Raw genomic sequence first — 27,529 nt, forward strand, 5'->3', positions numbered from 1 at the left:
AAATTTTCACTAAATTTGAAGATCGAGATTTAGCATTTACAAATATAATTTATTAATCTATATGTATGTATGATGATGCAAATCAAGCTTTAACCTTTACAATTGAAGCCTTCGATATTTAATTATTTATTTTATCAACCAATTTTAGATGGCATAAATTATTGACATATAAATTAATGATCGAATTCTTAGTTATTAGAAGTTAAAAAGTTATTTGAGTGCAATAAAAACACAGTTGATTTACGAAAATGTAATTGCCAACAAATAATTTATTTACGACAAAAATATGTACCAGTTGACAACCAACTTAAAAGGGCCAAGAAACACTTGTAAACACTTTTTTTCCACCCAATCTTTTTCTAACTAAAAACAATACTAAATTAATCCGAAATATATAAATGAAAATTATTAACTAAAGTTAAAAATAAATAAATAAAAAGAAGTGAAAAAACATATACTTACAGTTCATCTCCTATTTTTATCTCTCGTTATTACATTTTCTTTATTTCTAAAAACAAGCATTATTAGTTACTAAATAATAAAAAAAATTATAAAATAATTTATATGAGTATTATATTGGTTTTCCGATAAAAAATTATTACAACAGACTATAGAGTTACCTACTCTCCTGAATTGCCGATACTAAATTTGAATATAGTATCTACCGTGGCTTATGAATGGGATGAACTGCAGGCTGCAAATGATGGATGTGGCAAAATTGTATGCAGGTATCAAAACAAGACATACCCGTAATTCTCTCATTCCTTATCTTGAACTTCGATGCTATTCGTTTCCTTGCCATGAACTTCGAAGCTATTCGTTTCCGTGCCATGAACTTCAACACTATTTGTTTCCTTGCCATTTGTTTCCTTAGCGATTGTGTCTTTTTGCTGGATTTCGGTATTCTGATCTGCGTTTGGGAGCTTTCCGTCCTGCAACGAATCTGGACTCGCCTGTCCCTGTTTTGTTTGATATTGTTAAGTCATCCCAACATTTTAAACAAGCAAAGCAGTCATCTGATCATCCCACAACTTGTAAGAAAGTAAATCTATGAAAACAAACCTTGTTTCTGTCACGCCAGCCAAGTCCAAATGGTCGGGCAAGTAAGCTAATCTTACGGGCAGGGATTTCTTGTTGAGGCTCTTGATTGCTGTGTGCTGGTGAATCTGGATGCGGCGATCTGCAATCTTATTTTTATTAGAAGGGAGAAACCAATCCAGAAGCATGATGAGCAAAACGAAAATAGAAGCTCATAACATCATAACATCTTTGCATTGAGCGTAGCTTTAGAATGGTATTGCAAGAAATAGAAAGAATAAAATCAGAGAAAAACAATGTATTGCTTTGTCGCCAAATCTTTGCCTCCTGACATACATAAGACATCTGACACACTGACTAAAAAGTTCTCATGCAAGCATAAAAGACTTGAAATTGGCGAAAGGTTGATTACACACCGTGGAGAAGATAGGGCTTTAATTTGTCCAGACTGGTACTGTAAGGTAGCCTCCAACATCGATTCTGCCATTACCACTCTTTTCTCCATTTCAGCAAGTGAAGCAATGGCCTCTTCATACTTTTCCTGCATTAACATAAAAGTTAAACCCACAAATGGCAATGAAAAGATATAAGAACTCAAAATCCCCCCCACACCCCCAGAAAGGTATTGTGAGGGGCAGAATTTTATGCAGAAATGGAAAAGAGCATTTTCTTAACCAATTTTCTAGTTAGAGCACTTCAATAAACATTGTTATGAACGTGTCTCAGTGCTTGGTTAGTGACAGCTTGACAGGTGCCTAAATTTCTTTTCCTAGTTTGCAACTATATTGCATAGTTGGTCTGACTCTTCATTTTCTTTTTTTAAGTACTTGTATCAGACATCCATGTTCAATGCATTTTTGGACATGGATATGGAGATATGATCCTACAAGGACCCTCCAAATACATAGAAAAAATAGGAATACTTGTGTCAAATAAGTACCCTTATCCAACACTCACACCCAAGTCAAAGTAACAAAGGCTTACAGCAATAAGTGATTAGACCTATAGTTTTTAAACCATTATCATTAATTGAATGATTTCCACTCAAGAACCAAAGGAAATATTTACTGATGAAAGTTTCATGGCAAAACAAGAGTTTTGAGCACGATGAGTACCTGAAGCACTTGAGCAGTATGTCTTTGTGCAGCGGCATCTTGTTCGGCATATCTACGAGCATCTTCAGTTACCCTTTGTTCTTGCTCCACTCGCATTAGGACCTGTGAAATATGTAATGCATCTTCTAATTATCAAGATTTATAATAAGATAAGACAATCTTCCACTAATTGAACATGAGGAAAACAAATCAAACCTGAAGCATAGCATTTTCTTGTTCTTGCTTCTCAGAAAGTGCTTTACGAAGCTCAGCAACTTCTTGCTCTAACTGCTCCACCTAAACATCAGAAGCAGATTCTGAGTACACATCAAGAATCCCAGCATACAGCTCAATTAAGGAACACAAAGTGCCAGGTAAAAGCAAGCAAATAAGTTGCATGGAGATGACTTGTAGTTTTACAATAGTGCTAAGAAAAAGCTAGAAAATCAAATGAAAAATCTGGGCAAGGAAAAATGGAAAAAAAATGCAGGAACAACAATGATAAATATTCATGTCAAAGGAGCTGCCACTAGTAAAGATATTCCAGTTTACCCTAGCACTTAATTGCCGCCGGTTATCGTGCTTAACCATTTCCATCAAAGCAGTCTCCAGCTCTTCAGATCTGATACAAATGAGGAAGAATCAAGATTGTCACTGTAACGTTCATAAGGGGGTTATTTTGGCATAAGAAAAAAGGATTACTTTAAAACTATAACCAACGATTTCCAGAATAGATTGCAAATATTATGTTGTTAGATATATCCAATTTGTAAACCATTGAAATGTGGCTAGGATATGTCCATGTATAAAACAGGTGAAGAACAAGTGATAAACAGATTTGCAACCAACAAAATAAATTGCACTGCCTCTATTAAACAGTCTATAGCAAGGTGAGGGTAGCAAAACTTGAAAACCATCAAGATGATATAAATTATTAACCTGAGGACAGCTGATCTTTTCTCTTCCAGCAACCTGCATAACTCAACCTTTAGCCATACAACCTGCACATGATTGTTTACAAGACATTAGGATTATGGGAACAACATAAAACAAGCTAACAAAATCCCATGCATGAACACAAGACATGAAAAGAATACGTTTGAGTATGATCTTCCAAATTTCAACTTGCCAGTGCCTATAAATCCACAAGATAAATAGATTTTCGTTATTGAAAGTTTATGAAACATGGCAAAATAATAGTTCTGATATGAACTTCAAGATCAATTTGAAATTAGGTCCTATAAGACTCTAAAAATTAGATGCTAAAAAGAGAGCTCATGCCATGATCTAACATATGCATGCAGTCTTGTCAATAAAGAATTATTCAACTAACAAAGCACACATTTCAACCAAATGTGATTGGTAATAAATCCTTCTGAAGCTCCTTTTTAGGCAATATCTTGTGTTAAATCCTGTACCATTATATGTATTGTAGGCCCTAATATATGGAATTAGAAAAGCTCTCCTAAAATCAGAATACATCAGATTATTCAAAATATAAATATATTTCTGATTTACTATGAAAATATGTAAGTGGTCGTGCAAATGGGTATATTCTACTGGATAAGGTAACAAGATCATCCACACACAGACAAAATGCAACATTGAATAATGAATTGTTCTTGAAAAGTGAAATGCAAATTGACACCTGCTCTTGAAGATCTGGAACTGCATCTGGCTCAGCATCCCCATTCAGACTGATAAGAACTTTGTCCTCATTCCCGGACCCAGACTCAGAACAAGAGCAATCCACATTTTTTTGTGAATCAACAAGCTGCACTGTCTTATTTGTTTCAGTAAGCACTGATTTAGGGTCATGCTTAAAATTATATAGCTTAGTTGCCAGGCCCTGACAGTCCTTCCAATCTTGAAGCCCCTTTGATCTTTCCTCAACTGCAGTTATTACAGCTGAGCGGTGCTTCTCTCTCAACTCCTGTAATCTTTTTTCATTGACATTTTGGTAACCCATACAAGCTGTCAATACAAGTTGACTGCTGTCAAATGTTGAACCAGCCAATGACTGTAGTAAAGTAACTGCATCTCCCGCATCCTTACTTGTAACTAGTGCAGGGCCTATAAGAAAATTAAGTTGCATTTGTAGATTAAAGCAGCTCATTTGTCACTACTTCCACACTTCCTCTTCCCTAATAATATAAAAAATTTCAGAATGCTCGTGTCTTTTACCCCATACCATATAACTCCATTAAAGCAAGTGCAGTCCTAAAAAGCATGACACGATTTCCTTCATACAGGAGCACATCCCAGACTCGAAGCACTGTAGTGAGGAGAAACCCATCAGGAAGCTTGTGAGTAAGCACAGGTTATTCCAATTACTAAAAGAGAGTGCCACACTAGTAAACTAGCAACAAAAGCAGCAACTGCAGAAGGAACTTTTTGAATAGTGTGAAAAATTGTGCAACTAGTTAAATATAGCTACAAGACACAGCATGAAACCTGACCACTTTCCCATGGAAGCATGTTCATAAAAATGGAAAGGAACCATGGTCCAGTAACCCATGCCACTTGCACTCCCAGATAATCTAGGTGATTGACTGCAAAGAACATAAAAATGTCTATCATAAACTGCTTGCCCAAAATACACAATGGAAAGAGACATGTGGAAAGTTCAAGCACAAAAAGAAGAATATTGAAAAAGAAAAACAAACCCAGTTTGGGAAATCTTTCGCGCATCAACTCCTCAAAAACAAGTTGGTCAACCTAACAAAAGGCCACAAGTTACCAGGATAATTATCTAAAGCAGAACCATCAATCACTTTAACGTTCTCAATTAGGAGAAAGCAGATAGTAGAAATCAATTGGCAAGAAGAAAGTGTTAAGCAAAATATTTACCTGAGACTCAATCATTTCCTCTGAGTAATAACCGTCAAAATAGTCATCAATAATGCCCACCAAAGTCCTGGAATGTATACCACCACTTAGAAGAATACAAAGCCAATGATGCACTTATTTTTAAAAACTAAATGCCTTTCTTGCCACTAAAAATAGAGAATCCCAACAAATAAGAAAGATAGGAACATGCAAATCATGTGCATGCAGAGAGTAAATACATCCCAGTAACAAAATATGCCCTGATCTGTAACTTTTAAAAACGAATTTCATGAATAGAACAAGGAATATGGGATATGCAAGGAATTTTCTCAACTGAGTCTCAACCTACCAGAAGGCATTTTCTTCAGGCATCAAGAGGAGTAACAAGGCAGCAAAGAAATTCATGGCCTGCATGAGAAAAACATATTTCTGAACACTCCAGACATGGCCATAGGAAACATATTTCTGAACCTAGTACCTGACAGTACCCAACAGAGGGGTTATGTCGAGCATACGCTGTAAGCAACCGTCTCAGAGCATTTCTACCATCATCATCCAGAGCAGGGTGACCTGGGAATGTTCTGGGCAAATCCTGTTTTTAGAACCATTAATCAGTTATAAAACTCAAACTAAAAACAATAACACCAAACAAGGCAGCACCACTGCTGATGAAACAAAATACAGATTTCAGAAAACTGCACGTGAAACAACCTTCTCAATCTGCCCCTTCCATTTCTCAGGCTCACATATTGACTCTGTGGTTGAACCCTTACACTCTGACAGGAAGCTCAGTTGTTCAGTGTTGTTGCCAGAGTTAGTTTCATTAGCAAGCAGACCCTTGTAATAATTCTCCAGTCGGCGGGTCCTCACACCAACAAAGGCTTGCCAAAGCTGTAACGACCAAGTTCATGAAAGAAAGAGAGAGAGAGTGGAAAATCGAGAGAGAGAAAGAACATCAAATAAAATACCTCTCCCCTAAGAGCCATCGGTACTCCACCACGAACAAGAACTTCCAACTCCTCTTTCCAGGGAAATAAAGATTCTATAGGTGCTGCATCCGCAGCAGCAGCACCTGTAGTGGTACTTCCACTGTCACTTGTAGGGGAATCCTGAACTGGGTCAGATCTCTCTGCATCATAAAATTCATCCTCAGAATCCTCCTCTGATGCTCCCTTTGAGACTCTAGCATCTTCAGTAGGAGCTAATGGCTTCCCTTGACCTGTTTCTCGCTCATCTTTAGATAAATTGTCTTTCTTCTTTACACGGATACTCATCAAATCTTCAATGGCTCGAAGGGATGGTCTAATTTCAGTCCATATTTGGATCCGATGAACTCTTTTCTCTGGTTCAGATTGTACCTTCTCTTTTTCTGTATCACTCTCAGACACACTATCCAAACCAGACTTCTTTTCACATAAATCATCTCCTTCAGCTCCCTTCTGGACTTCATTCTTTCCATCCTCTGCAGCTTCAGTGTGTGAGACCTCCTTGCCTTCCTCTGAGGATATCCCTTCGAGAGGCAGTTGAGGAGACTCTGACTGGCGTTCCAAAAAATCACTCCACCTGTCTGCTCTTTCCTCCTCTTCTTCCTAAAATCACATGTATAGATACAATATGAACCTGTTATTAATCTTAGTTGAAATTATTTCTTTTGTTACCATTCAGTCACCCAAGAATTAGTCAAAGAAACTATTAAAGTTCTGAATCATTGAGCTTGATATCATTCAGGGCCCATAACTGGCAAGAAAAATGATTAAAGAAAATATGCTAATTTAAGTCTTAACATAACTTATAAGCTCAAGTTATTCTATAGTTTCAGAGAATACGACACATTATTAGTATCACGATGATATATGAGTTAGCATTTAAGTATCCTTTTCTTTAGCAACTGAAAGAAAAGCAGGATAGAAACAAGAGAAGTACCTTGTAAATATTAGCATATTCTCGGTAGGTTTGCACATGTTGAGGTCTCACCGCAAATCCATAGGTATCTCTGTCAATAGCAAATAGCTTTATATTAGCAGAAAAGTTCAATGACACCTTGATCATTCTATGAAAAAAATCTCAAACAAAGTTTCCAAATTTCCACGATATTCTATGTAAAAATTAACTTAAATTACTTGCATTACCGCAACATTCTAATAAACAAAGTAGCAATATTAACCTAAGCTTATCAAATTCAAGTCAAGACAACTCATTGCGAAATAAAATCTAGAGCAACAAATAAGCAGAAACATCAAACTAAAGGTGAAATAGCAAGTAATGTTATCCGAATACAAACTGCAATCGACATTCAAGCTCTGCCTACTTTCACAGTTTCACTAGAAAACAACATATCCTAGTCAAATCTAAATTAGACTACTTTCCATTATCACTCAACTTCCAGTCAATTTGCTCAAAAAATCAAACTAAGTTCCATTGAAACAAAAAGGTCAATAAAAGATCACGGATTTCAGCAACGTTCTCAGTGAAACTAACTTAAATCACTAGCAATAAGCCACCGCATTCCTCAGTTACTAAACTAAACTCTGATCGTAGTCAATTAGGTCTTGATCATGAAAAAATCTAACTAAAAAAGGATCAATCAAAATCGAACTTGAATTTACCTGCAATCGACATCCAAAGATTGCCAAGTTACACTAGGAAGCAACATATGCTCATATTCTATACTCAAATTAGTTCCAAGAATTAAATCACATTTCACATTATCAAGTCCAAATCGAAGTCAAAACAGTGAAAAAAAAGTAACTGAAAATAAAAAGATCTGATCAAGATGTTGAAGGATCAGAGACAGAGATAGAAGGGAGACGTGGCGAGAAGAGAGTACCTCTTGTGGTCGAAGGTTACAAGGGGGTTCACCGCATTGGTGGTTGCGGCGGAGGATCTCATTTAGTTCCTGCTGAAATGGAAAGATTTGATTGGACTGTGAGATACTGAGGATGTCGGTGACGGTGACGAGAGGATCTCCTGTATTCTGCAACGGAAAAAAACAGTGGAAGAGAAAAGAAAGGAGATATATAATAAAGAGAGATGAAATTGGAAGGAGGGTGGAGTTCTCTGAAGGGAAGTGTGGGGAGAAGTGAGAGGGAGGAAAGTGAGGCACATGCAAAATGGCGAGATTAACGTCACATTATTACCATGTGGACGGATTTCTTAGCACGGAAATCGATGTCGGAAAAAGGCAATGCTTTGAATATGAGAAATTTTAATAATATAAAGAGTTAGAATCTAGAGTCTAGACCATAATCCTTAAATTTATAACAGGTAAATTTCATATAATTAAATTATTAATAAATTTATATTTTATTCATTTAATTTAAAAAAAAGTTACAAAATCGTAATCTAATTATTTAAAAGTTTTCACTTAAATCACTGAATTATTTAAAAGAAAATTTAAGTCACTAAGTTGTTAAGTATTTTTTTAAAGCTCAGCAAGTGAGATCCAAGTGATGATTCGATGATTAAAATGATGGATCAATACTCATCAACGAGTAGAAAAACATACCTTAGATTCAAATCGGTTTGACAATTAATGTCGAAAATTAGAAATTAAAAATTTTTTAGATTTTAGTTCACAAATTCATGATGTTAAAGTTGTTTCATAAAAAAATTTAAACAGTAAAAAAGAAGGGAAATAAGAGCTTTCAATTAGTGCATGCGGTGTAAATAGAAAATGTCATACAACAACGATTTTAACAACTCGGTAACTCAAATAAAATTTTTTGAATAGTTCAATAACCATTTTATAACTTTTTAAAATTGAATATTCAAAACATAAACTTATTAATAATTTAATGAGCTTAAATGTAATTTATGTTTATAGTATTTATATTCGTTTCTTTACAAGACCAACCTTAAAATATGCTCAACTCAATTACACTCGCACTTAAAATATCAAGTCCTACATTGAATAAGTCCACAAGACGAAAGAAGTAAAATATATAAATATTAATATTATTTTATATTTTTAAATAGTAAAATTATACATATTTTTTAAAGGCAGATTTATATGATCCTTCAATTTTTTTTTTAAAATAGCCCTTCGGTTAATTTTTTATTATCTCTTTTTATTTTTAAAATTTTATTATTTGTTAAATCACTCCAAAAATAGATGAAAAAAAAATTAAACACCAATTAATTTTATTGACGGTTTTGTAGATACCATGACAATATATATTAATTTTTCATCTATTTCAAGATGATTTAATAAATAATATAAACTTAAAAATAAAAAAAGATGAAAATTAAATGAAAGACTTAAATATTTTTTTTTGTAACATTGAGGTAAATAAGTTATTATCATTTTTTTTAAAAATGAGTTAGAAGGATAGGGATCTATGTTAAAACTTTTAGTCTTTTGATTATATTAAAAGAAGCAATTCTTTGTCACCTTTTTATCATATTGTGTCGGCAATGAAAAATAGTTGCTTGAAATTGTAATGTTATTATCTGCATATACATGCATGAAGTGAATGTTAAAATATCACCATACCATGGCCATATTGATTGCAGTAGCAATAGCATGCCAAAAAAGAGTAGGGCCTTTTGGAAACATGTAGGTCATGGTCATGATTAATTATTGAGCCAAGATACGAAAAAAAAAAAATAATTTTCTATAAAAATAATTGTTCACCTAATTCCTTAATGATGGAGTTGAAGTTTAAATCCGATATTTTATAATTAATTATTTACTTTCTTTAAAAAAACATGTGATTTCTACCAAATATATTAATACATAAATAAAATATTTACAATAAATGCAACAAAAATTTAATTTTGAATTGTGAACCATCCTCTTATTGCATTATCATTATTAATAGTACTGGTACGGGTACAAAAAAGTTTGCACTTTTTGCCTTTTTTATCTTTTAATCTGGAATAAATATTCCATTTTGCATTAATCATATCTACTTAAATAAAGATTTTGTGTTAGTACAAATTTTATTACAATCTATTTTAAAAATATTAATGTAATTCATTTTTATTATTATTTGAGTCTATTGAACTTTTTTGTTAAAATATCCAACAAGTTTCTTTACTTTTTCGAATTTAAAAATGAGAGTTTAAATTTTGATACTGTTATAATTTTTTTGTTAAATTTGGTTGGTTACGACAAGTTTTTTTAGTCACATGGCTATTAAGTTAGTATTTTTTTATTTTAAGATGGCATATTAACGAATTTAATAGAAGCATTTTAATGATTTTAATAATTAGACCTAAATTTTAAAATATAAAAAAATAAAAAGACTAAATTTCTGTAAATAAAAGGACTAAATCTCAAATATATGAAAAATATATAGATTTCATATGATCCAACTATAAAATTCTACTATTTGAATAAAATTTGAATCTTTTTTTTTTTTGAAACAAATTCAGATTGGGCTTTATAACTTAAAATGAAGAAAAAATACAGAGAGTCCAGGCTAAGCTAAATGCAAGTTCTGGCCCATAAATAAATCAGAACTGTGGACCAAATCCTAAAAGAAAAATAGAAAAAAAATAGTCTTTAAGCAACTTAAAATCAAAATCTTCTAAAACCTAATAAATGCTATCAATCTTGCCCAATCAGAAAAAATCCATTTCCGTCTTTTCAAAATCATCTATTCATTTCTCCAGAGAGACATTTCCAGATTTCAATGAAGCCTTATCTGCCACTCCTTTGAATTATCACTATACAGCTTCTTTAACCGCTCACTTCTTCTCAACACATTTTCCCTGCCTTTCTTTCGGTTTCTTCCAGATTCGCAGCATACTCCGGGACTCTTCCAATCAGGTAAAGTTCTTCTTTTTCCTTTAATGTCACCGTCGCTAGTTTGTGTGCCAGGCTGTTCGCTTCTCTGGGAATATACTCAAGATAGTATTTTCCAAAATTTTTTAATAGCTGATGTATATCTTGGATATATGCCCCGATTCTGGATTTATCATGGCTTTTCAGTTTGCACTTCTTTATAATAGATAATGCATCCCCTTCGATAATAATGTTTGACCATTGCATGTCCCTACTTATTTGAGTTGCTGTTCGACACGCTATTGCTTCTGCGGCAAAGGCTGATGCCACATGATGATGAATCTCTGTGCATGATAAAAGTGTGTTTCTGTCACTATCCCTGGCCACGATTCCCGCTGCTGATTGCCGTGAGTTCCCATCAAATGCTGCATCGAAGTTAACCTTCACAAACTGGACCGGTGGGTACTTCCATTCCCTGCCTCTTAATCTAACCTGAGGTGTTTTTGCTCCAATCTCATTCAGTTCACTAATATATCTCTTTACAAAAAATGCTATCTCTTTCCCAGATCTATTAGTCTTTTCATGCAATCTCCTATTCCTTTCTCCCCATATTGCCCAAAGAGCACAACAAAAGATCCGTCGCCGATTGGTGGAATTTTGTTCAAAAACCCAGGTAAGCCATTGTACAAAATCCATATGAGGAACTTGTAATAATTCTGGGAATAATAACTCTTCCCATACTGTTCTTGCCACAGGACATTCACGGAATATATGATTTGTAGATTCTGCTGCACTGCCACACCCGATGCATGTCACATTGTTTAACAGCCTTCTGTAGTTCAAGTTGACTCGAGTCGGGATATAATTCCAAGATATTTTCCAGATTGAAATTTTTACCTTAAGAGGTAGATTAATGAGCCATAGATTTCTATAGAAATTTCTAGAATCATTTTGTAAAGCATAAGCACTAGGATCATTTTCGAAGCTGTGTAATAGTTTATAGGCACTTCTTACTGTGAATTCTCCTGAAGACTCTCCCCGCCATACCAGGAAGTCATCGTGAGGCTCTTTTGCAATTGGGATACAGAAGATTTTCTCAGATATCTCCGCAGGAAAGGTAGCTTCGATTAGTTCTTTTTTCCATTCTCTGTTTCTTTCTTCAATTAGATCTGCAACTTTATATTCCTGCAAATGCGATAACCTGGGATAATTGGTAAAATAAAATGATAATTTTGGATAATCCGGTAACCAACTATCATTATGACCGAGATTGCAGTACCCCTCCCTACTTTTCAATAGCTTCTATCGAATAGAACACCTCTCGCTGCCCATATGCTTTTCCATGCAAAGGAACTATTATTCCCAAGATACGAATTAAGGAAATCCGTTTCTGGAAAGTATTTAGCCTTTAACACCCTTGCAACTAACGAGTTTGGATTATTTAGGATTCACCAGCCTTGTTTAGCTAATAAGGAGATATTAAAATTAGCCATACTCTTGAAACCTATACCTCCTTGTTCTTTTGCTCGGCACATATTTTGCCATTTACACCAGTGAATTCCTCTTTTTCCTTGCTTCTTTTGCCACCAAAAGGTGGCGAATAATTTTTTCAATTCGTCGCATAGGGAATTAGGGAGAAGAAAGCATGACATAGTATAAGTCAGAATTGCCTGAAGTATGGATTTAATGAAAACTTCCTTGCCTCCTTATGATAATAGTCTGGTGCTCCACCCTTTAATTCTGGAGTTAACTTTATCTTTTAGATATTGAAAAGCGTTCTTTTTCCGTCTTCCAACTACATTAGGAAGGCCCAAATACTTCTCCATATCTGTTGACCCTCTTATACCTAAGCTCACTAAAACTTCCTCTCTATCTCTGGTTGATGTATTCGAGCTAAAATAAATTGTAGATTTTTCAAAATTAACACATTGGCCCAAACATACTTCATATTCCTTAAGGATTTCTTTTAGCACCCTTACACCCTTGTTAGTTGCTTCTCCGAATAGAATGCAATCATCGGTAAAAAGTAGATGTGAAATCGCTGGTCCTTTCCTGCTTGCCTTGACTCCTCTTATCCGTCCTTCTTTCAATGCTAATCTCATTAGTGCCGAAAGCCCCTCGCTGCATAGTAGAAAAAGGAAAGGACTAAGTGGGTCACCTTGTCGTAGTCCTCTAGAAGATTGAAAGATTCTTCCCCCTTTTCCATTAATATTGACTGCAAAAGAAGCTGTAGTAATGCATTTCATAATTAAACCGACCCATTCTTTTGCAAAACCCATTCTCAACATGACTTCCTTAAGAAAATTCCACTCAACCCTATCAAAGGCTTTGCTCATATCAAGTTTAACTGCCATAAAGCCTTTCTTACCTGTTCGTTTTCGTCTAAGAGTGTGTAGGATCTCATAGGCTAGTAATATGTTATCAGAAATTAACTTTCCTGGGATTAAAGCACTCTGCGACAGATCAATACACTGCCTAATAACCCTTTGAAGTCTGTTGGCTATTACTTTCGCCATAATTTTGTAGATAACAGTACATAGACTGATAGGTCTGAAACTTGTTGTGTTTTTGGGATTCTGTGCTTTTGGGATCAAAACAATACTATAAAATTTGTATGGCCCAAATTTTTGTCACTGTTTAAAATTTCCAAACAAAAAATGGTGACTTCTTTACCTACAATATGCCAATATTGTTGAAAGAAAAGTGCTGGGAATCCATCAGGTCCTGGTGCTTTAGTTGGCCCCATTCCTTTCAAGGCAAGATGCACTTCTTCTTCCTTAAATTTTCCCATTAAGTCTTCATTTATTTCTAGTGTGATTTTCTCTTCAATGCCTGTTAGGAGGTAGGATAGCTCACCTACTCCTTTTGATGTAAATAACTTCTGAAAGAAAAGAGTAGCTTCTTCACTGATCATACATTCTTCCGTCACTTCTCCTCCTCCGACAAGTTCCAGCCTTGATATCGTGTTTTTCTTTTGTCGAGATGTGGCGTGCCTGTAAAAAAAAGTCGTATTTTTGTCCCCTGATTTTATCCAATTTACCCTTGCCCTTTGTTCCCAATATCTTTCATCTTTATCAATTTCTAAGTTTAGGTGCACCTTAGTATCAATGATTTCTGCCATTATGTCATCGGTACTTTCCTTCTCCATCAGCATCTCCAGTTTCTTTGTAAGCCTTTTCTTCAGCCCTTCTCGTCCTTTTTTAATTTCCCCTGCCCATTTTTTTAAGTCTGATTGTAATTTTTCCAGTTTCTCCAGTACATTATTTGTAGATGATTCCCAAGATGCTTTAATTTCTCCTTCAAGAGACTCTTCCATGGTCCACCATGCCTTAAACTTAAAACTTGGCTTTCCAAAATTATCATTTTCTGTTTTTGTAGTAAGCAGCAGAGGACAATGATCAGATATTGAATGGGGCAAGTGATGAATGTTACCCATTGGAAAAAGATTCCTCCACTTATCTTTGGCTACTCCTCTATCTCTCTTTAACATTAGTTTCTGGTATATTTCCCCTTTCCCATGTGAACCAAGGCCCTATGTACCTTAAATCTTCCAATTTGCATTCTTCAAGAGTTTCTTTAAAAACCTCCATCCGTCTTTCATCTCTTAGTAAACCTCCTTTTTTCTCAAAAGAATACATGATTTCATTAAAATCCCCACTCACAACCCATGGATGTATCTGGTCTTGTCCCAATTTTCGTAACAAATTCCACGAATCATTTTTCAGATTAACATAAGGGGAGCCATAGAAACCTGTAAATCTCCATTCTTCATTGTCAGCTTCTTCCATAACCATTGCATCAATATGATTCTTAGAAAAACTTGTTAAGGTAACCGTAATCTCTTCTCTCCATGCTAAGCATAAACCACCTCGGGAACCTTCTGCATCTACATCAATTCCATTCTGAAAACCACATCTTCTTCTAACTTTCTCCATACATTGCTTGCTTAATTTTGTCTCCATTAAGAAGACCATTTGGGGGTTTTGCTGCTTTAAAAAGTATCATAGCCTTCTAATTGTTCGTGGACTCCCCAATCCATGAACATTCCAAGTAATGATTTTCATTGTGTTCGGTCGGCTTGTCTCTTGGCAGCCACCGATCCTATGAGTAAATTAGTATCACTCTGTTGCATAGCGTTTCCCATCGTTTCTAGTAGCGTTTCTCCTTGTTCCTGTTCTCTATCTTTTTTTAGCCTTTTTGTTTCAACTTCATATTCAGCTTCTATATAGTAAGTCTCTACTATTTCTTCAGTAGCTTTCCTCTTCTTGTTGCAGTTTTCATCATTTTGCTTTGCCACTGTTTGGGCTGGATTGACTCTTCTCCAAGTTGACTTCTTTACTGAATTTGGATTACTATCTTGACTTCTCCTCTTATCAACCACCCGCTTATTGCTCATAACTGAGTCTTCTTTTTCTTGCTTCTTCATCTCCTCCTTGTTTTCATTCACTAGTAGCTCCCCATGCGTCATCCCCAACCAATTATTTGCTTCTTCAGCTTTGCTATCTTCAATCAAATCTGGCTCAGAGCCACCTGTATAAAAACATTGAACCCTATTCTGATTTAAAGAGTTATTTAATTTAATACACTCTTTTCCAAGTAAGTTTGATTCTGCTCTTAGTGCCATCGTGTATGGGGGATTTTCTTTAATTTTTGTTTTTTCTGCAGGATTCAGTGAGTTACAACCTGAGAGTCCGTGCCCCAACTTCCCACATCCGAAGCAAAAAGTCGGTAATTTTTCATATTTAAAGGAAATCCACCATTTATTCTTATTATTCACTGAGACAAAAATACCTCTTCGAAGGGGTTTCTGCACATCGAGATTTATTTTTAGACGACACCATTCTCCGTTGATTTCAAATCTGATTATCTCGCCAAAAGTGACACCTATGGCATATAGCAAGTCTTTTTTTATCAAATTCTGGTAGACATGGTCCTACCTTCAGCCAGACCGGTGAGGAGTTGAGCCGAATCTGAGACCTTTCCACCGATTGAGTAATCTTGTCGAAAAGGATTAGACTCTTCCGAAATAACCATGGCCTACCTTCCATAATCAATTCTAAATCCTCTTCCATCTCGAACGCTATCAAAAATAGGTTTTGTCCTGCTGTTTGAATCTCAAACTTCTTTTTTGTTTTCCACAAACTCTTCATCTGTGCCCTAAAACTTTCCGGATTGTAAAACTTCTCTGTCCATATTGTGCAGATCAGGGTTGGTTTTTTATTCGGAACTACCTTTGAACTTTTGACAGATAATTGGATAAGCTCTTCAGTTAAGAGTGAAATCTCGTCCCTCTGCTCACTATCAACTCCACCACTTTCCCCCATCCCAAGTTGCAGAAGTGACTGCCTTCACTAAGACTCTCGGCGTTGCACTCTTGGAAAAGAAGTAGCTAGGGTTTTTATTTCTCTTAGATTCACTCGGGAGGAATAAAAAAAATTAGTTAATATTGTATTTATAAAATTTGAATCTTAATATCATTATTATTGAAAGAATTTTATGTAAGTAATTATTATCTCGAACATAATTAAAGGCAAACCAATGAAAATATAAAAGAGATATAACTATAAAGTTTTAAACTGCGAATTAAATGGAAAAGCAAATCTCTTCCTTTCTAAATCTGTACGGGCTTTTTGTTTTTGGTATACACACGTGATATACCCAAAGTTTGGTTTAAGTCATACCGGACCCACAAATTTACTCCATTAATATTTTTATAAATAAACCCTACGTTATGCAAATCTAAATACATTACTTTATATATATAAATTACACTTAAAGATAATTACATTATTAGTTTATCTATATTTTAGTTATTGAATTTTGAAAAGTTATAAAATGATATTTGAAAGTTTTTTTTTAAGTAATTGGACTGTTAAAACTGTTGTTATATACCTTTTTCTGTTTACATTGTTTGTACCGATCAAAGCTTTTCTTCCCCTTCTATTTTATAGTTCATTTTTTTATTGATAACTTTGAACATCAATAATATGCAAACTAAAATCAAAATAATATTTTCTCCGATTCCCGATACTAATTGTTAGATTGACTTAGATTTAATATATGTTCTTCTACTTATCGATGGGTGCTAATCCACCATAGTAATCATAACAACCCAGTAAGTTAAATAAAATTTTTTAAATAATATTTAGTGATTATTTTGCAACCTTTTGAAGTTGAATGATCAAAACACAAATTTATTAATAGTTTAATGACCTTGGATACCATTTATCAAAAAAAAAAATCTACTTTTATGGATTTCATGGCTTGAAAAAGAGCAGTATAATATTATGCATATTTAAGTTTACCATTATAAATGAAACTTTTTTGAATTAACTATAATCCATTACAAAACACTCTTGATTAATGATCAAAATATATCCAGAACCAAATTAAAATACGTGAATAGTTTTATAAAAAATTCACACATAATAAAATTTAAATCAAAATAAATAATATAAAAATAACCCGCACATAATTTACATAAAATGAAAAATCAATTTGAGACTTTGATTATCAATAATACCATGGTTTTATTCTTACTATATTCATACTTTTATGAAATTTGAATTTGATGGCTTGAAAGAGGGGCACGCAAAATTGTATATATTTTAATGAATTATAAATGAAACTCCAAAATTTGCGTGATATATAAACCAATTTTACTTCAATATTACAACTTTTTCCATGTCATAAAATGATTTAATAAAAGTTTGACTCTTGAATTTGATGCCATTTTATTTGTTCTTTCATCACAAACACTACATTAATGGGGAAATTTATATCTAAATTATGCTTCAACTATAAGAAATATAGGTTCATCATTTAGTTAGTTGGATTTTAAATCTTACAAACCCACTATATTTAATTTAATTTATTTATAAAGTTGATTTAATTGTTTGATAAATTAAAAATATCAAAATTGAATTCTCCATTTTAACTATTTGTTATCATCTTCTCAAGTTAGCTAAGCTGGGACTTGTCCTACAAGAAAGGAATCCAATTAAGAGGTGTTAAAGTTGGTATTTCAATTCTTCTTAATACAATATCCAGAATTATTTATAGTCTCCTCAATCTATAAATAGGAGGATAATGCGTTTCAACACACTCAAACCTATATCCTTCTCGATATTAAATCAATCTTTTTACGATAGATCATGATAAAAATAATAACAAGAGAGATCAATATGTTTAAAATAATCCAAAAATGTATATATATTATCATTTCCCTTAAAATATTTGTCTTTTCTTTTTCATCGACTTAGGGCTTAAGGTCCTTTCTTTGTTGACTCACCTCTCTTTCTTTTTCGTCAATCCTTTCGTCCAAACGCAGCACGATTGATGCTAACCAAATATTACAAGTTGTATAGATACTTGTGGTTTTTTTTTTTTTTTTTACTCCTTTACTTTTATGATAAGCTCTTTTGGACTTATATTTTATATGGGCTTTGGACTTTAATTATGATCTTGGTATAACAATAGTTCCTCTCTCAAAATTCGACAATGGCTTGACCAAAACTTATAAATAAATTACAGGCACCAAAGAGTGGATAAATTATACCAACGTCCTTTGTCAATGGCTTATCGCTTCTCTTTTTTTGCCAATCCCCTTCTTCATACGTGGTACAATTGTTGCTAACTAAACATCGAAAAAATGTGGCTTTTTCCCTTTACTAAAGGGATATTTTGACACATATGGCCAAACATTAGCCTACATAAGTAAGTTATACCTTATGGGGTTTTTTTTTATTCCGCGAAGATAGCAAGGTAGTCATCAACCTTTTAATTTTATCATTGTAAAGTTTTGTTTTTATATAGACAAAATGTAGGTTGTAAGAGATATTGTTGGAGCGGGAAAGTCTGGAGAGCTTTTAAGGCTAATATTGACAGCATGTTCAGAGAGATAAGATGGTGCTTCTTTTAGTGCAATCAAGCATGTAAGGTAATAGGTTACATGTAGTGTAGTGTAGTGTAGTGTAGTGTAGGGTGCCTTGGCACACCAAAACTTTAAATGGGTAAATTCTTCATAAACCTCTCTTATTTATTGTTTTCTTTATTCTCTTTTAACATAAAAAATAGACGTCTCTTACCTATTTAAAGTAGTGTGGCGGCACCTAAAGGCTTTTCTCAACTGTCAATGGAATATTTACGTATTAGGTTCCTGAATATTTTAGATCATTACATTTTAGTCTGATATTGTCAATATATCAGACTATATTGTCAGAATACTGTAGCAAATGCCTATTTTCATAATTAATCTGTTTTCCATACTATTTTCATAATTAATTATTAATTTTATATTATTTAGATAAAAAAAACCTTGTAGTAGAAATTTAGGGCTGAGGGATAGCGGTCGATGGCAGCATTTGGTAACCGGTGGCAACAAAAGTTCATCAGATTTTGGATTGCCATGGTGATTTTTTATAATTATTTTAAGGGTCAGTTCTTCATTACTTTAAAAAAATACTTCTGACTCCAAAAGTTCATCAGAGTTGAGGGATGGCGGTCGATGGCAGCATTTGGTAACCGGTGGCAACAAAAGTTCACCAGAGTTTGGATTGCCATGGTGATTTTTTATAATTATTTTAAGGGTCTGTTCTTCATTACTTAAAAAAAATACTTCTGACTTCAAAAGCATTTTTGAAAGAAAAACTGTGCAGAACAAGCTACTTTTGGCTGAAATTTTTAGCTAAAAAACACTTCTGAAAAGGAGAAACTAAAAATTTTAACTTTTCATCTCCCAAAAGCACTTTTGGTGCTTAATTACTTTTTCACCCCTCCAATAATATAGTACTTTTTTTTCTTGGTGCTTAATTACAAATGTGTTAAAATCATTAATTAAAATAAAAAAATTTAAAATACTAATTACAAATATTTAATGGTTATATTTAAATATTTAAAATATAGTTTATATATTCTAATTAAATTTTATAAATAATTAATATTTTTGCTTAAAAATATTTAAAATTTATATTTCATATATTAAAATATTAACAACAAGTTATAATAATTTTTTTATATTCTTACTAAAATATAATAATATTAACTAATTTGAATATTATTTAAATGCATATTTGTTACTTGATAATAAGATGTCTAAAATGGACATTTTATTTCTCAAAAGTATTTTTTGACAGCAATGCTAAACACTCAAATTTTAAGCCAAACTTTTCAAAAGCACTTTTCAAAAGTACTTTTTCACAACACTTTTTAAAAATACTTTTCAAAAACATTACCAAACTAACTCTAAATGTCAAAGAAAAAAGAGAAAGGAATGATTAACCCACATAAAGTTGTGTACGAGAGAGACTTGAGTAATACTAAATATGATATATATTTTTATTTAACATTAAACATTAAATTTAGAATACAGATGTGTTTTAAAATAACACACAATAAATAATGAAATATATGGTTTGAAATTAATTAATCATAATAACACATGAAATATATATGATCTTAAAATAAAAGAAAATTAGATTAAATTGTGTATATTAAAATTAAAATATAAAAAATATATTCAAATAAAGTTTTGGTTGGGTGATAAATTTAAAGTATTATCAATCCAATTCACATAAATTCAAATCTAATTATATGTATGTATTTTTTTTGTTAAAGTAAAAATATTAAAGTACAGTCAAATAATATAATTTTTTTTAATTACGAAATACTATTTTCATAATTTTTTGGTCTAAATTAATATTCAATTGACTTGTGACGCTAATTCAATTAAAAGCTTCAATGATAGTAAATATAAATAAAAAATTATATTTTAATTATCACTTTTTTGACAAAAAAAAAAGCTGGTATTATTTAAAGCTAATTTTGTATTTGAACCTTTTTATATTTCAATTAGTGTTATTATTATGTTTGTAGTGTGACTTTATATTCGTTCAAATTCAGTAAATCGTCCCGATACTATGAGAAACTTGTGAAATTAGTCTTTTTACTCTAATTTGTTCTAATTTGGTCCTCAATTTTTTTTTTCATTTTTTAAAATTTAAACCTGAAGTTAAATTTTGCTTATCTCCCTTAAAGAAATCTGATGTGGCAATTTTTTTATATAAATAATGATGTGGAATTATAAAAAATAATGCAAATATATTTCCACGTAGGATTTAATTTAAAAAACAATAATTAAAGGTAAATAGTAAAAGTAAAAGTTTGAGTTTAACTTAAAGTAACACAATAGAAGTCTGGATTAGGGATGAGCGTTCGATTGAATCGAGTAAAATTTTTTTAAATTAATCGAGTTGACGAGTGGAATGAAATTTGAGTCGAGTCGAATCGAGTGAAATTACTTGATTTAAATTAAAAAATTAACATGTCAAATTAAAATTTTGTTGCAGTATAACCAATTCCATATTAGAGCATATAAATTTGAGACTATATATATTTGAAAACATTTTCAATGCAAAATAAAAAAAAATACATTGATATGATAAACTTAAATTATTACTTAACTTATTTAGGTCCCAACATTATTATTTTAATTTTTATAAATATATTTAATTTTAAAAATTATTTTGAATTTTTAAAATTATTTTTTTTGTTTTTTTTAGAGAGAAACCAATTTACTCATTTTCAAACTTGACAGAGACTAGGGTATTTACGCCAATCTGTTATTCAAATTATTCGAGTTATTCGAATTGTAAAATTTAACTTGATTTGAATAATTTGTATAACTCAATTTAATTAACTTAAAATTTTAAAAAAATAATTTTTTCAAGTCAAATCAAATTTTGCTCATTCCTACCCTCTCTATAGCTTAACCACACAAACACACAAAAAAAACCATTTTATTTCAACCCTAATAGTAAAAGTTTGATTCCTCAATCTTTAAATAGACAAGTTCATAAACAGAAATCTCAAAATCTTAAAGGAGAAGAAGACAAAAGGAAGATGAAAGTAAGTGTAGGATCCTTTCCAATTCAAAATTCAGCTATATATTTATTGAAAATTTAAAATTTTTGATTTTACCAAAATACAAGAATTTATTTAAAGAAAAAGTTGTCACCATTTTTGTAGAAAAAATAAGTCTAGCGAGAATGATTTTAACACTGGTTCCTTATTCAATAATTTATTTATTTATATATTTTAGAGTAAATCACATTTTATTTAAAAATAAAAAATAAAAAATCTCTAATAATCTTCAAATATGTGCATTCCAATCTGATATTTTTATTATTATTATTTCCTTCTATCTTTTTTTCCTTCTCCCAAAATATTAACCCTAGCCGTCCCTCACCCTCAACACTGCCGGCACCTCCTCGTTGGTCTCCAATCAAAGGTCACCGGTCATTCCTTCTCTTTTTCTTCTCTCTCCCGCTTCTGTTCTCTTCTTTTTCTTTAGCCCACCACCCCCACCCGCCGTTTGCTTCTCAACGCCGTTGTTGGCACCGCCGCAGTCCGACGTCTTCGACCTCTTCTCGGCCTCCGTTGTCTCCCTTCTTTTCCACCTACTTCTTTCTCGTCTTTTATTTGAAATCCCTAGCGTCGCCGCTCTGCTAAGCCTTAAGCGATGGCCACCGTCGCCGTCGTTGTCCGCTCTCCAACAGAGTCACGGCCAGACTTTTTTCCTTTTCTTCTCCTTCACTAGCCTCCGCGGTGCGCAGCTCTTTCCAAGTCCAGAACCCCAGTGCCACCGCCGCCGTCCGGCCTCTTCATATATAGATAGATAGAACTATTCAAAATTATAAAACTAAAAGCTAATGGGCTAAAGCCCAAAAAATTTATTTAAAATAAAAAGAAACCATCTAAGCCTAAATTCACTTTGGGTTTAAACCCAATTCCTTCAAACCAAATTACAAATAAACTCAAAATAACTTATAAAATAAGTCTAATCAAACCAAAATTAATTCCAAGTTAAAGAGCAAGTTTTTTTCCCCCCAAGAAGAGTATATTGAAGGTCAGTATTCTTACTAGTTCTAGCAAGTCTTTTTCTTCTGCCAAATCCCATTTTCCCCCTGTTCGTACGAATGACAGATAGAATTTTTTACTTTTACAGTCTCAGTATGGTTTGCTGCTAACTCACCGGCCCTGTTGCTGTCATCTGAGGGTTGTGTTCATCGCTCAGGTATTCTCTTGCTGCCTGCCGTTTCTTTAAAATTTTAGAAATTCAATATAAATACATTGTTTTGGTTTGTATCTTTCACTTGGTTGGTTTATTTTACTTAGCTCAAAACAAATATAATTTCCTTTCTGCCATTAGTACTTATTTTTTTTCTCAATTTATTTATCATTTATTAATTCTTTTATATTTTTTCCTTATTTTTTTTAATTTTTTAGTGAATTTTAGTGATTTTTAATCTATCTACTGATGAACGGGTGATTTGATCAATTCGAACATCTATCTAGTTTTAACAATAAGGTATATGGCTATGTTCAAGTACCAGCATTTTACCCGGTTAATTGCTCAATCTTTAATCGAGATCATTTTGCTACTACTAATAATAATAGTTCTACTTTTCTTCAAGGAGGAAAGAAGCGAAAACATGGGAAGGAGAGGAAGAGGCGGCGGCAGAGACGGCGGAGGCGTGAAAAGTGCAGCAAATACGCCATCAAAGTTCCAAAAGACGGTGTCACTCAGAGAAGAAGCGAGCGGCAAGAAGCAAACAAGGGGAGGAGGTTCCACAAACGTCAAAGCTGTGTTGAAACACGAGCACTTGCAAAACCTAGCCGTCTGGGCTAGCGGCGAATCTTCAATCCCTTCTTTGGCTTCCTTCTTTGGGCACAGATTGGCTGCTGATGGAGAAGCTTCTGCAATCCCCCAGGACCCTTCTTTCTTTCCCTGCCAGAGGTTAGTATTTTCTGGTATTGGACTACATGAAATGGGAATTTGAGATCAATTTGTTGCCTTTGGATTATGTGCGCGTCAAATTAAGCAATTTTTAATAGAAGTCATGTAAGATATTCCCAGTTAGAAGTGTAATCGAGCTAAATCAAGTAGCTTGAACTTTATTTGAAGTTTGAGGCTCTAAGTTCATCTCTAGTTATTTAAGTTTCACTAATAAATTTTTAAGATACAATCTGCTCGAGGTCGCTCGATTTGTCTTATTTATTTATTAAATATTGAGCTAAATTCAATAATATTTTAGAAAAAAAAAAAACAACTCAATTAGGTTCTCTAGCCATTTGAATAAAGTATCAGAATACTTACTTTGCCTCGTACTATAGCTTGAACTCAACTCAACAATGATGAAGTCGAATTTGAGTTTTTTTATAGCAGAGTAGCACAATTGATCTTAATCCAACAGTTATATATTAAAAATAAGAAAAAAACTCGATTAGGTTGGGGAGTTATTTGAATCAAGTATTGCAATACTAGAATTTGGCTTGTTCCATAGCTCAAAGTCCCTCAACAATGATGGAGTCAAATACTGAGTTTCTTTTTTTTGTGGACAGAGTAGCTGGTGAGCACAATTGTCTTGTTTACAGCCCTGTTTCATGTATATTGTGCTGGTGGGTCCTATAACGGAATACAATTGATTCCAAACACTGGATAAATCTTTCTCTTGATGTTTAGCCTTTAGACTGATATTTAGTGCTTGGATGCTTTTTTTGCATGAAGTTAATGACTAAAAAATAGTTCTTTGTTTAATGTAGGTTTACTTGTTATTTATCATACACTTCGAATGTATTGGAATCTTAGCAATGTTAGGCATTGGGAATGGATAAAATGTGGGGAGAGTCTCTTGAGGGGTCATGTCATCCAAACTGTTAAAAAGTATTGCCTTGTTGCCTCGTTTACTTCTTGATTCTTGCTGTAGTTGTTTTTAAATGTTTGTTTGAGACTAGATTCTCTACATGATGACTTACATTGAGTTTTCTCTCATACCTGTCTCCAAGCTAAGGAATCAACATGCTGCTTTAAGCATCTTTTGTATCAGTATCTGTTTCAATTCATCAACTAGCTGGGTCCGTTTTAGAGAAAACTGTAGATAGTACAAAATTTAATTATTTTCAATCTTAGCATTTATGACTTATGAGCAAGAGAATGCTATCCAGTCTGTTACCAGACTTGAGAGGTTCGTGTCGGATATGGATGCTTTGAACATGGATTATTTTCAATCTTTTTTTTAATCTTTCTCATATTTTAGGATCTTACCCTCATGTCCGAATATGTGCCTGACATTATCTCAGGCATGGGTACTCTAAAGAAAAATGAAGAGTCCGTGTATAAGATGCTATTCAGATGTTTCTTTTGACCTTTTAGATGTGATTGTGATTTGTGATTGACACCTACTCTTTAGTTCTAAGTAACAAAAGATAATACAAACATTGGATTGCCAAATATATTTGTTTAGTTCCATAGCTAGTTTGATAATTTTGCTTAATCTACTCTGTTTTACTCTACTGTCACATTATATGCAATGGGAAATATGGCGCTCTGTGTGATTTCTATTTTATGTTCTGCAGATGTGAGACAATTCTTCAGCCTGGCTTTAATTGCACTGTTCGTATCGAAAGGAATCGAGCCAACACAAGGCATCGACGTAAGAAACCTCATATTTCGACACGGAATACTGTAGTCTACAACTGCCACTTCTGTTTGCATCGGAATCTAAAACGAGGCACTCCGAAGGGCCACATGAAAGAGATGTACCCTCCCAAGTCAAAAACGTCTTCAATCTCCAAAGTTGTCAAGTCTAGAATTTTGAAGCCTATTATCAGTTCAGATAAAGAAAAAAGCAAAGATAATGAGATAATTGTAACAAGTTCACCTGCAATGGCTGCTGCTGAAAATCCGAGCACAGATGGTTCAGTGACTCCGGTTAGAGGTAGGACTTTGTTGGATTTGAAAAAGAGAAATAGGAAGAAATCCGGGTCCAAAAGACCGGCTGAACCCGAAAACAATCCAATGACACCTGATGCAGAAAAATCTGTTGGAGCTTCAAGTAAAAGGAGAAAATCTTGGATGAGCCTCAGAGAAATTGTTGAGAGCAACGAGGACAACCGCTTCTAATTCTACAATACCATTCTTGGTTTAATGATACATACCGGACCGAATCGATCACCGATTGTGGTACGATCGACCGGTTTGATTTTATTATTATTAATATTTAGTAGTAGAATCACGGACAACTGATTATGCAAACGGCTGATGCCCCTTGTGCATAATTAAAGCAATCTTATTTGATACGAAGGTACTCCATTGTCATTTAAAAATTTCAGATACGGGTATGTTCAATGCAAATATTCGTTCTTCCCATATTTCTATTAGTCTAATTTTTCAAAACTCACCAACAAGAACAATTATTGCCGAGATATCAACAAGAACAATGAAACCCATACCCATAAATTTGGCACCCAAAAACCCTTCTACTTAGATTATCAAAGAAGCTAGTAATTCACAATAACAAATCGTTGGGTACTTGTACTCTTGCCATTGATGAAGACTGTTCTTCCATTTTCTTCATCATATGCATGCTTACAAAAGAACTAAGAAAATGAAATTGATTCCCGGTTTATGTTTATTTATATTAAAAGATAAATTAATTACATATAGGATACTAAAGAAAATAGGTGCAAATCAGAAACACATGTGGAGTGGATAATAGTACCTCGACTAAAATGAGAAGTTTGTTTAACGAGTCTTAAAATTGAGAAATTTTTTACAAAAAATTATATTTAAATTATACAAAAAAAATTCATATTTTTCCTATTGAGCATGATGAAAATTTACTAAAGTTAAGTGATTAATTATGTAATTTTCTGATTTTTTGTCATATTTTTAGTTAATATTTAAATTGTACCCAAACAAATTGAGAATATTTTTCTTTGATCAAAATGAAAATTTACTAAAGTGGAATAACCAATTATATAGTTTATCTTGAATTTGTTTTACCCATGGCCATTTTTGATCTTATTTGTGGAGTTTTTAAACTCAACTATGATGTTCTAAAATTGAGAATTTTTTTTTACCAAAAAATAATATTTACATTGTACCAAAATATTGAGAATTTTTTTTGTTACCAAAATAAAAATGTTTTAAAGTTAAGCAACCAATTATGTAGTTTATTATTAGTTTTTTTTTAGCCATGTCCAACTTTTGTTCCAACTTTTGTTCTTATTTGTGGAGTTTATGGAATCCAAAAAGAGAAAACTCCTAAAATAGATATTTTTTTTACCAAAAAAGATATTTTTTTGAACATTAATGTCATTATAGGTTCTTACAATATCTGTTCTGTTTGATATAAAGCTTAAAACTTCTCATAATCCCTTCTCAATCTTTAAATAAAAGAATAATGCATTTTAATAAACTCGAACCCACATACTCCCACACAAGAAACAATGTTAATGCCAATCAACTAAGACTCAATTGAAAAAAAAATTTAAATTGTACCAAAAAAAATTTGAAAATCTCTTTTCTATTGACTAAAATGACTAAAACGAAGTGATTAATTTTTTTGTTTATCATTTTTTTTACCCATATCCATATTTTGGTTTGGAGTTTTTAAACTTCACTTGTCCTAAACTTGAGAATTTTTTTACCGAAAAATAATATTTAAATTGTAAAAAATAATTTCAGATTTTTTTAGGTTTAAAAGGAAAAAAAACCCTTACAAATGAAAAAAAATCAATTGAGCCCTTAAAAAAGTGCACTTAAATCTTAATTATTTTTAAATTAAAATATTAAAATATGATTTATTTTTCATTTTTAAAATAATTATTAATATTTTTTTTATAATTTCTCAAATTTTAATAGTTTTTAACTCATTTAGAATGAATCTAGACAAATTGATGAACCTAGACAACATATGTCCAAGTTCATTCTAGATGTATTTTTATTAATTATTTTTAATAATTAAAAAAAGTTTAAATTTTTTTTGACATGGCATGC

The 27,529-nt window shown here is 32.7% G+C and overlaps 2 protein-coding genes across 5 annotated transcripts; one reads left to right on the top strand and one right to left on the bottom strand.

Annotated features, from left to right (window-relative positions):
• Positions 1-405: 405 nt before the first annotated feature.
• LOC121217966 (TBC1 domain family member 8B) lies at positions 406-8,190 on the bottom strand. Of its 2 annotated transcripts, XM_041094742.1 has the most exons (18): positions 7,789-8,190; positions 6,885-6,954; positions 5,930-6,550; positions 5,673-5,852; positions 5,440-5,553; positions 5,311-5,369; positions 4,983-5,049; positions 4,799-4,850; positions 4,592-4,684; positions 4,324-4,407; positions 3,781-4,205; positions 3,072-3,133; positions 2,685-2,754; positions 2,349-2,429; positions 2,154-2,255; positions 1,455-1,579; positions 1,063-1,180; positions 406-959 (listed from the first exon to the last, which is right to left on the bottom strand). In XM_041094742.1, exons 1-18 carry the CDS (start codon positions 7,848-7,850, stop codon positions 759-761), a joined length of 2,586 nt encoding a protein of 861 aa, XP_040950676.1. In that variant the 5' UTR covers positions 7,851-8,190; the 3' UTR covers positions 406-758. The 2 variants fall into 2 exon arrangements, with proteins under 2 accessions (XP_040950676.1, XP_040950675.1); XM_041094741.1 differs by having other exon boundaries at positions 4,592-4,850; positions 7,789-8,130.
• A 13,560-nt stretch (positions 8,191-21,750) lies between these two features.
• Positions 21,751-25,897, top strand: LOC107904102 (uncharacterized). 3 transcript variants are annotated; one of them, XM_016830370.2, is made up of 5 exons: positions 21,751-22,594; positions 22,694-22,762; positions 22,975-23,056; positions 23,163-23,485; positions 25,105-25,897. In XM_016830370.2, the coding sequence occupies exons 4-5, from the start codon at positions 23,181-23,183 to the stop codon at positions 25,649-25,651; spliced, it is 852 nt and encodes a 283-aa protein (XP_016685859.1). In that variant the 5' UTR covers positions 21,751-22,594; positions 22,694-22,762; positions 22,975-23,056; positions 23,163-23,180; the 3' UTR covers positions 25,652-25,897. The 3 variants fall into 3 exon arrangements, with proteins under 3 accessions (XP_016685859.1, XP_016685858.1, XP_040950677.1); XM_016830369.2 differs by lacking the exon at positions 22,975-23,056; XM_041094743.1 differs by lacking the exon at positions 21,751-22,594 and having other exon boundaries at positions 22,621-22,762.
• The last annotated feature ends 1,632 nt before the right edge of the window (positions 25,898-27,529 follow it).

Source organism: Gossypium hirsutum, chromosome D05, assembly GCF_007990345.1.
Source record: "Gossypium hirsutum isolate 1008001.06 chromosome D05, Gossypium_hirsutum_v2.1, whole genome shotgun sequence".
Classification (NCBI taxonomy): domain Eukaryota; kingdom Viridiplantae; phylum Streptophyta; class Magnoliopsida; order Malvales; family Malvaceae; genus Gossypium; species Gossypium hirsutum.

Excerpts from the sequence above, each read along its gene's own strand:
- LOC121217966 (XM_041094741.1), bottom strand. The coding sequence starts at position 7,850 with ATGAGATCCTCCGCCGCAACCACCAATGCGGTGAACCCCCTTGTAACC. Across the intron at positions 5,853-5,929 it reads CGATGGCTCTTAGGGGAGAG|CTTTGGCAAGCCTTTGTTGG; the intron begins GTATTTTATTTG and ends TGGTCGTTACAG. Across the intron at positions 2,755-3,071 it reads AAAAGATCAGCTGTCCTCAG|ATCTGAAGAGCTGGAGACTG; the intron begins GTTAATAATTTA and ends CATTTGTATCAG.
- LOC107904102 (XM_016830370.2), top strand. The coding sequence starts at position 23,181 with ATGGGAAGGAGAGGAAGAGGCGGCGGCAGAGACGGCGGAGGCGTGAAA. Across the intron at positions 23,486-25,104 it reads TCTTTCTTTCCCTGCCAGAG|ATGTGAGACAATTCTTCAGC; the intron begins GTTAGTATTTTC and ends TATGTTCTGCAG.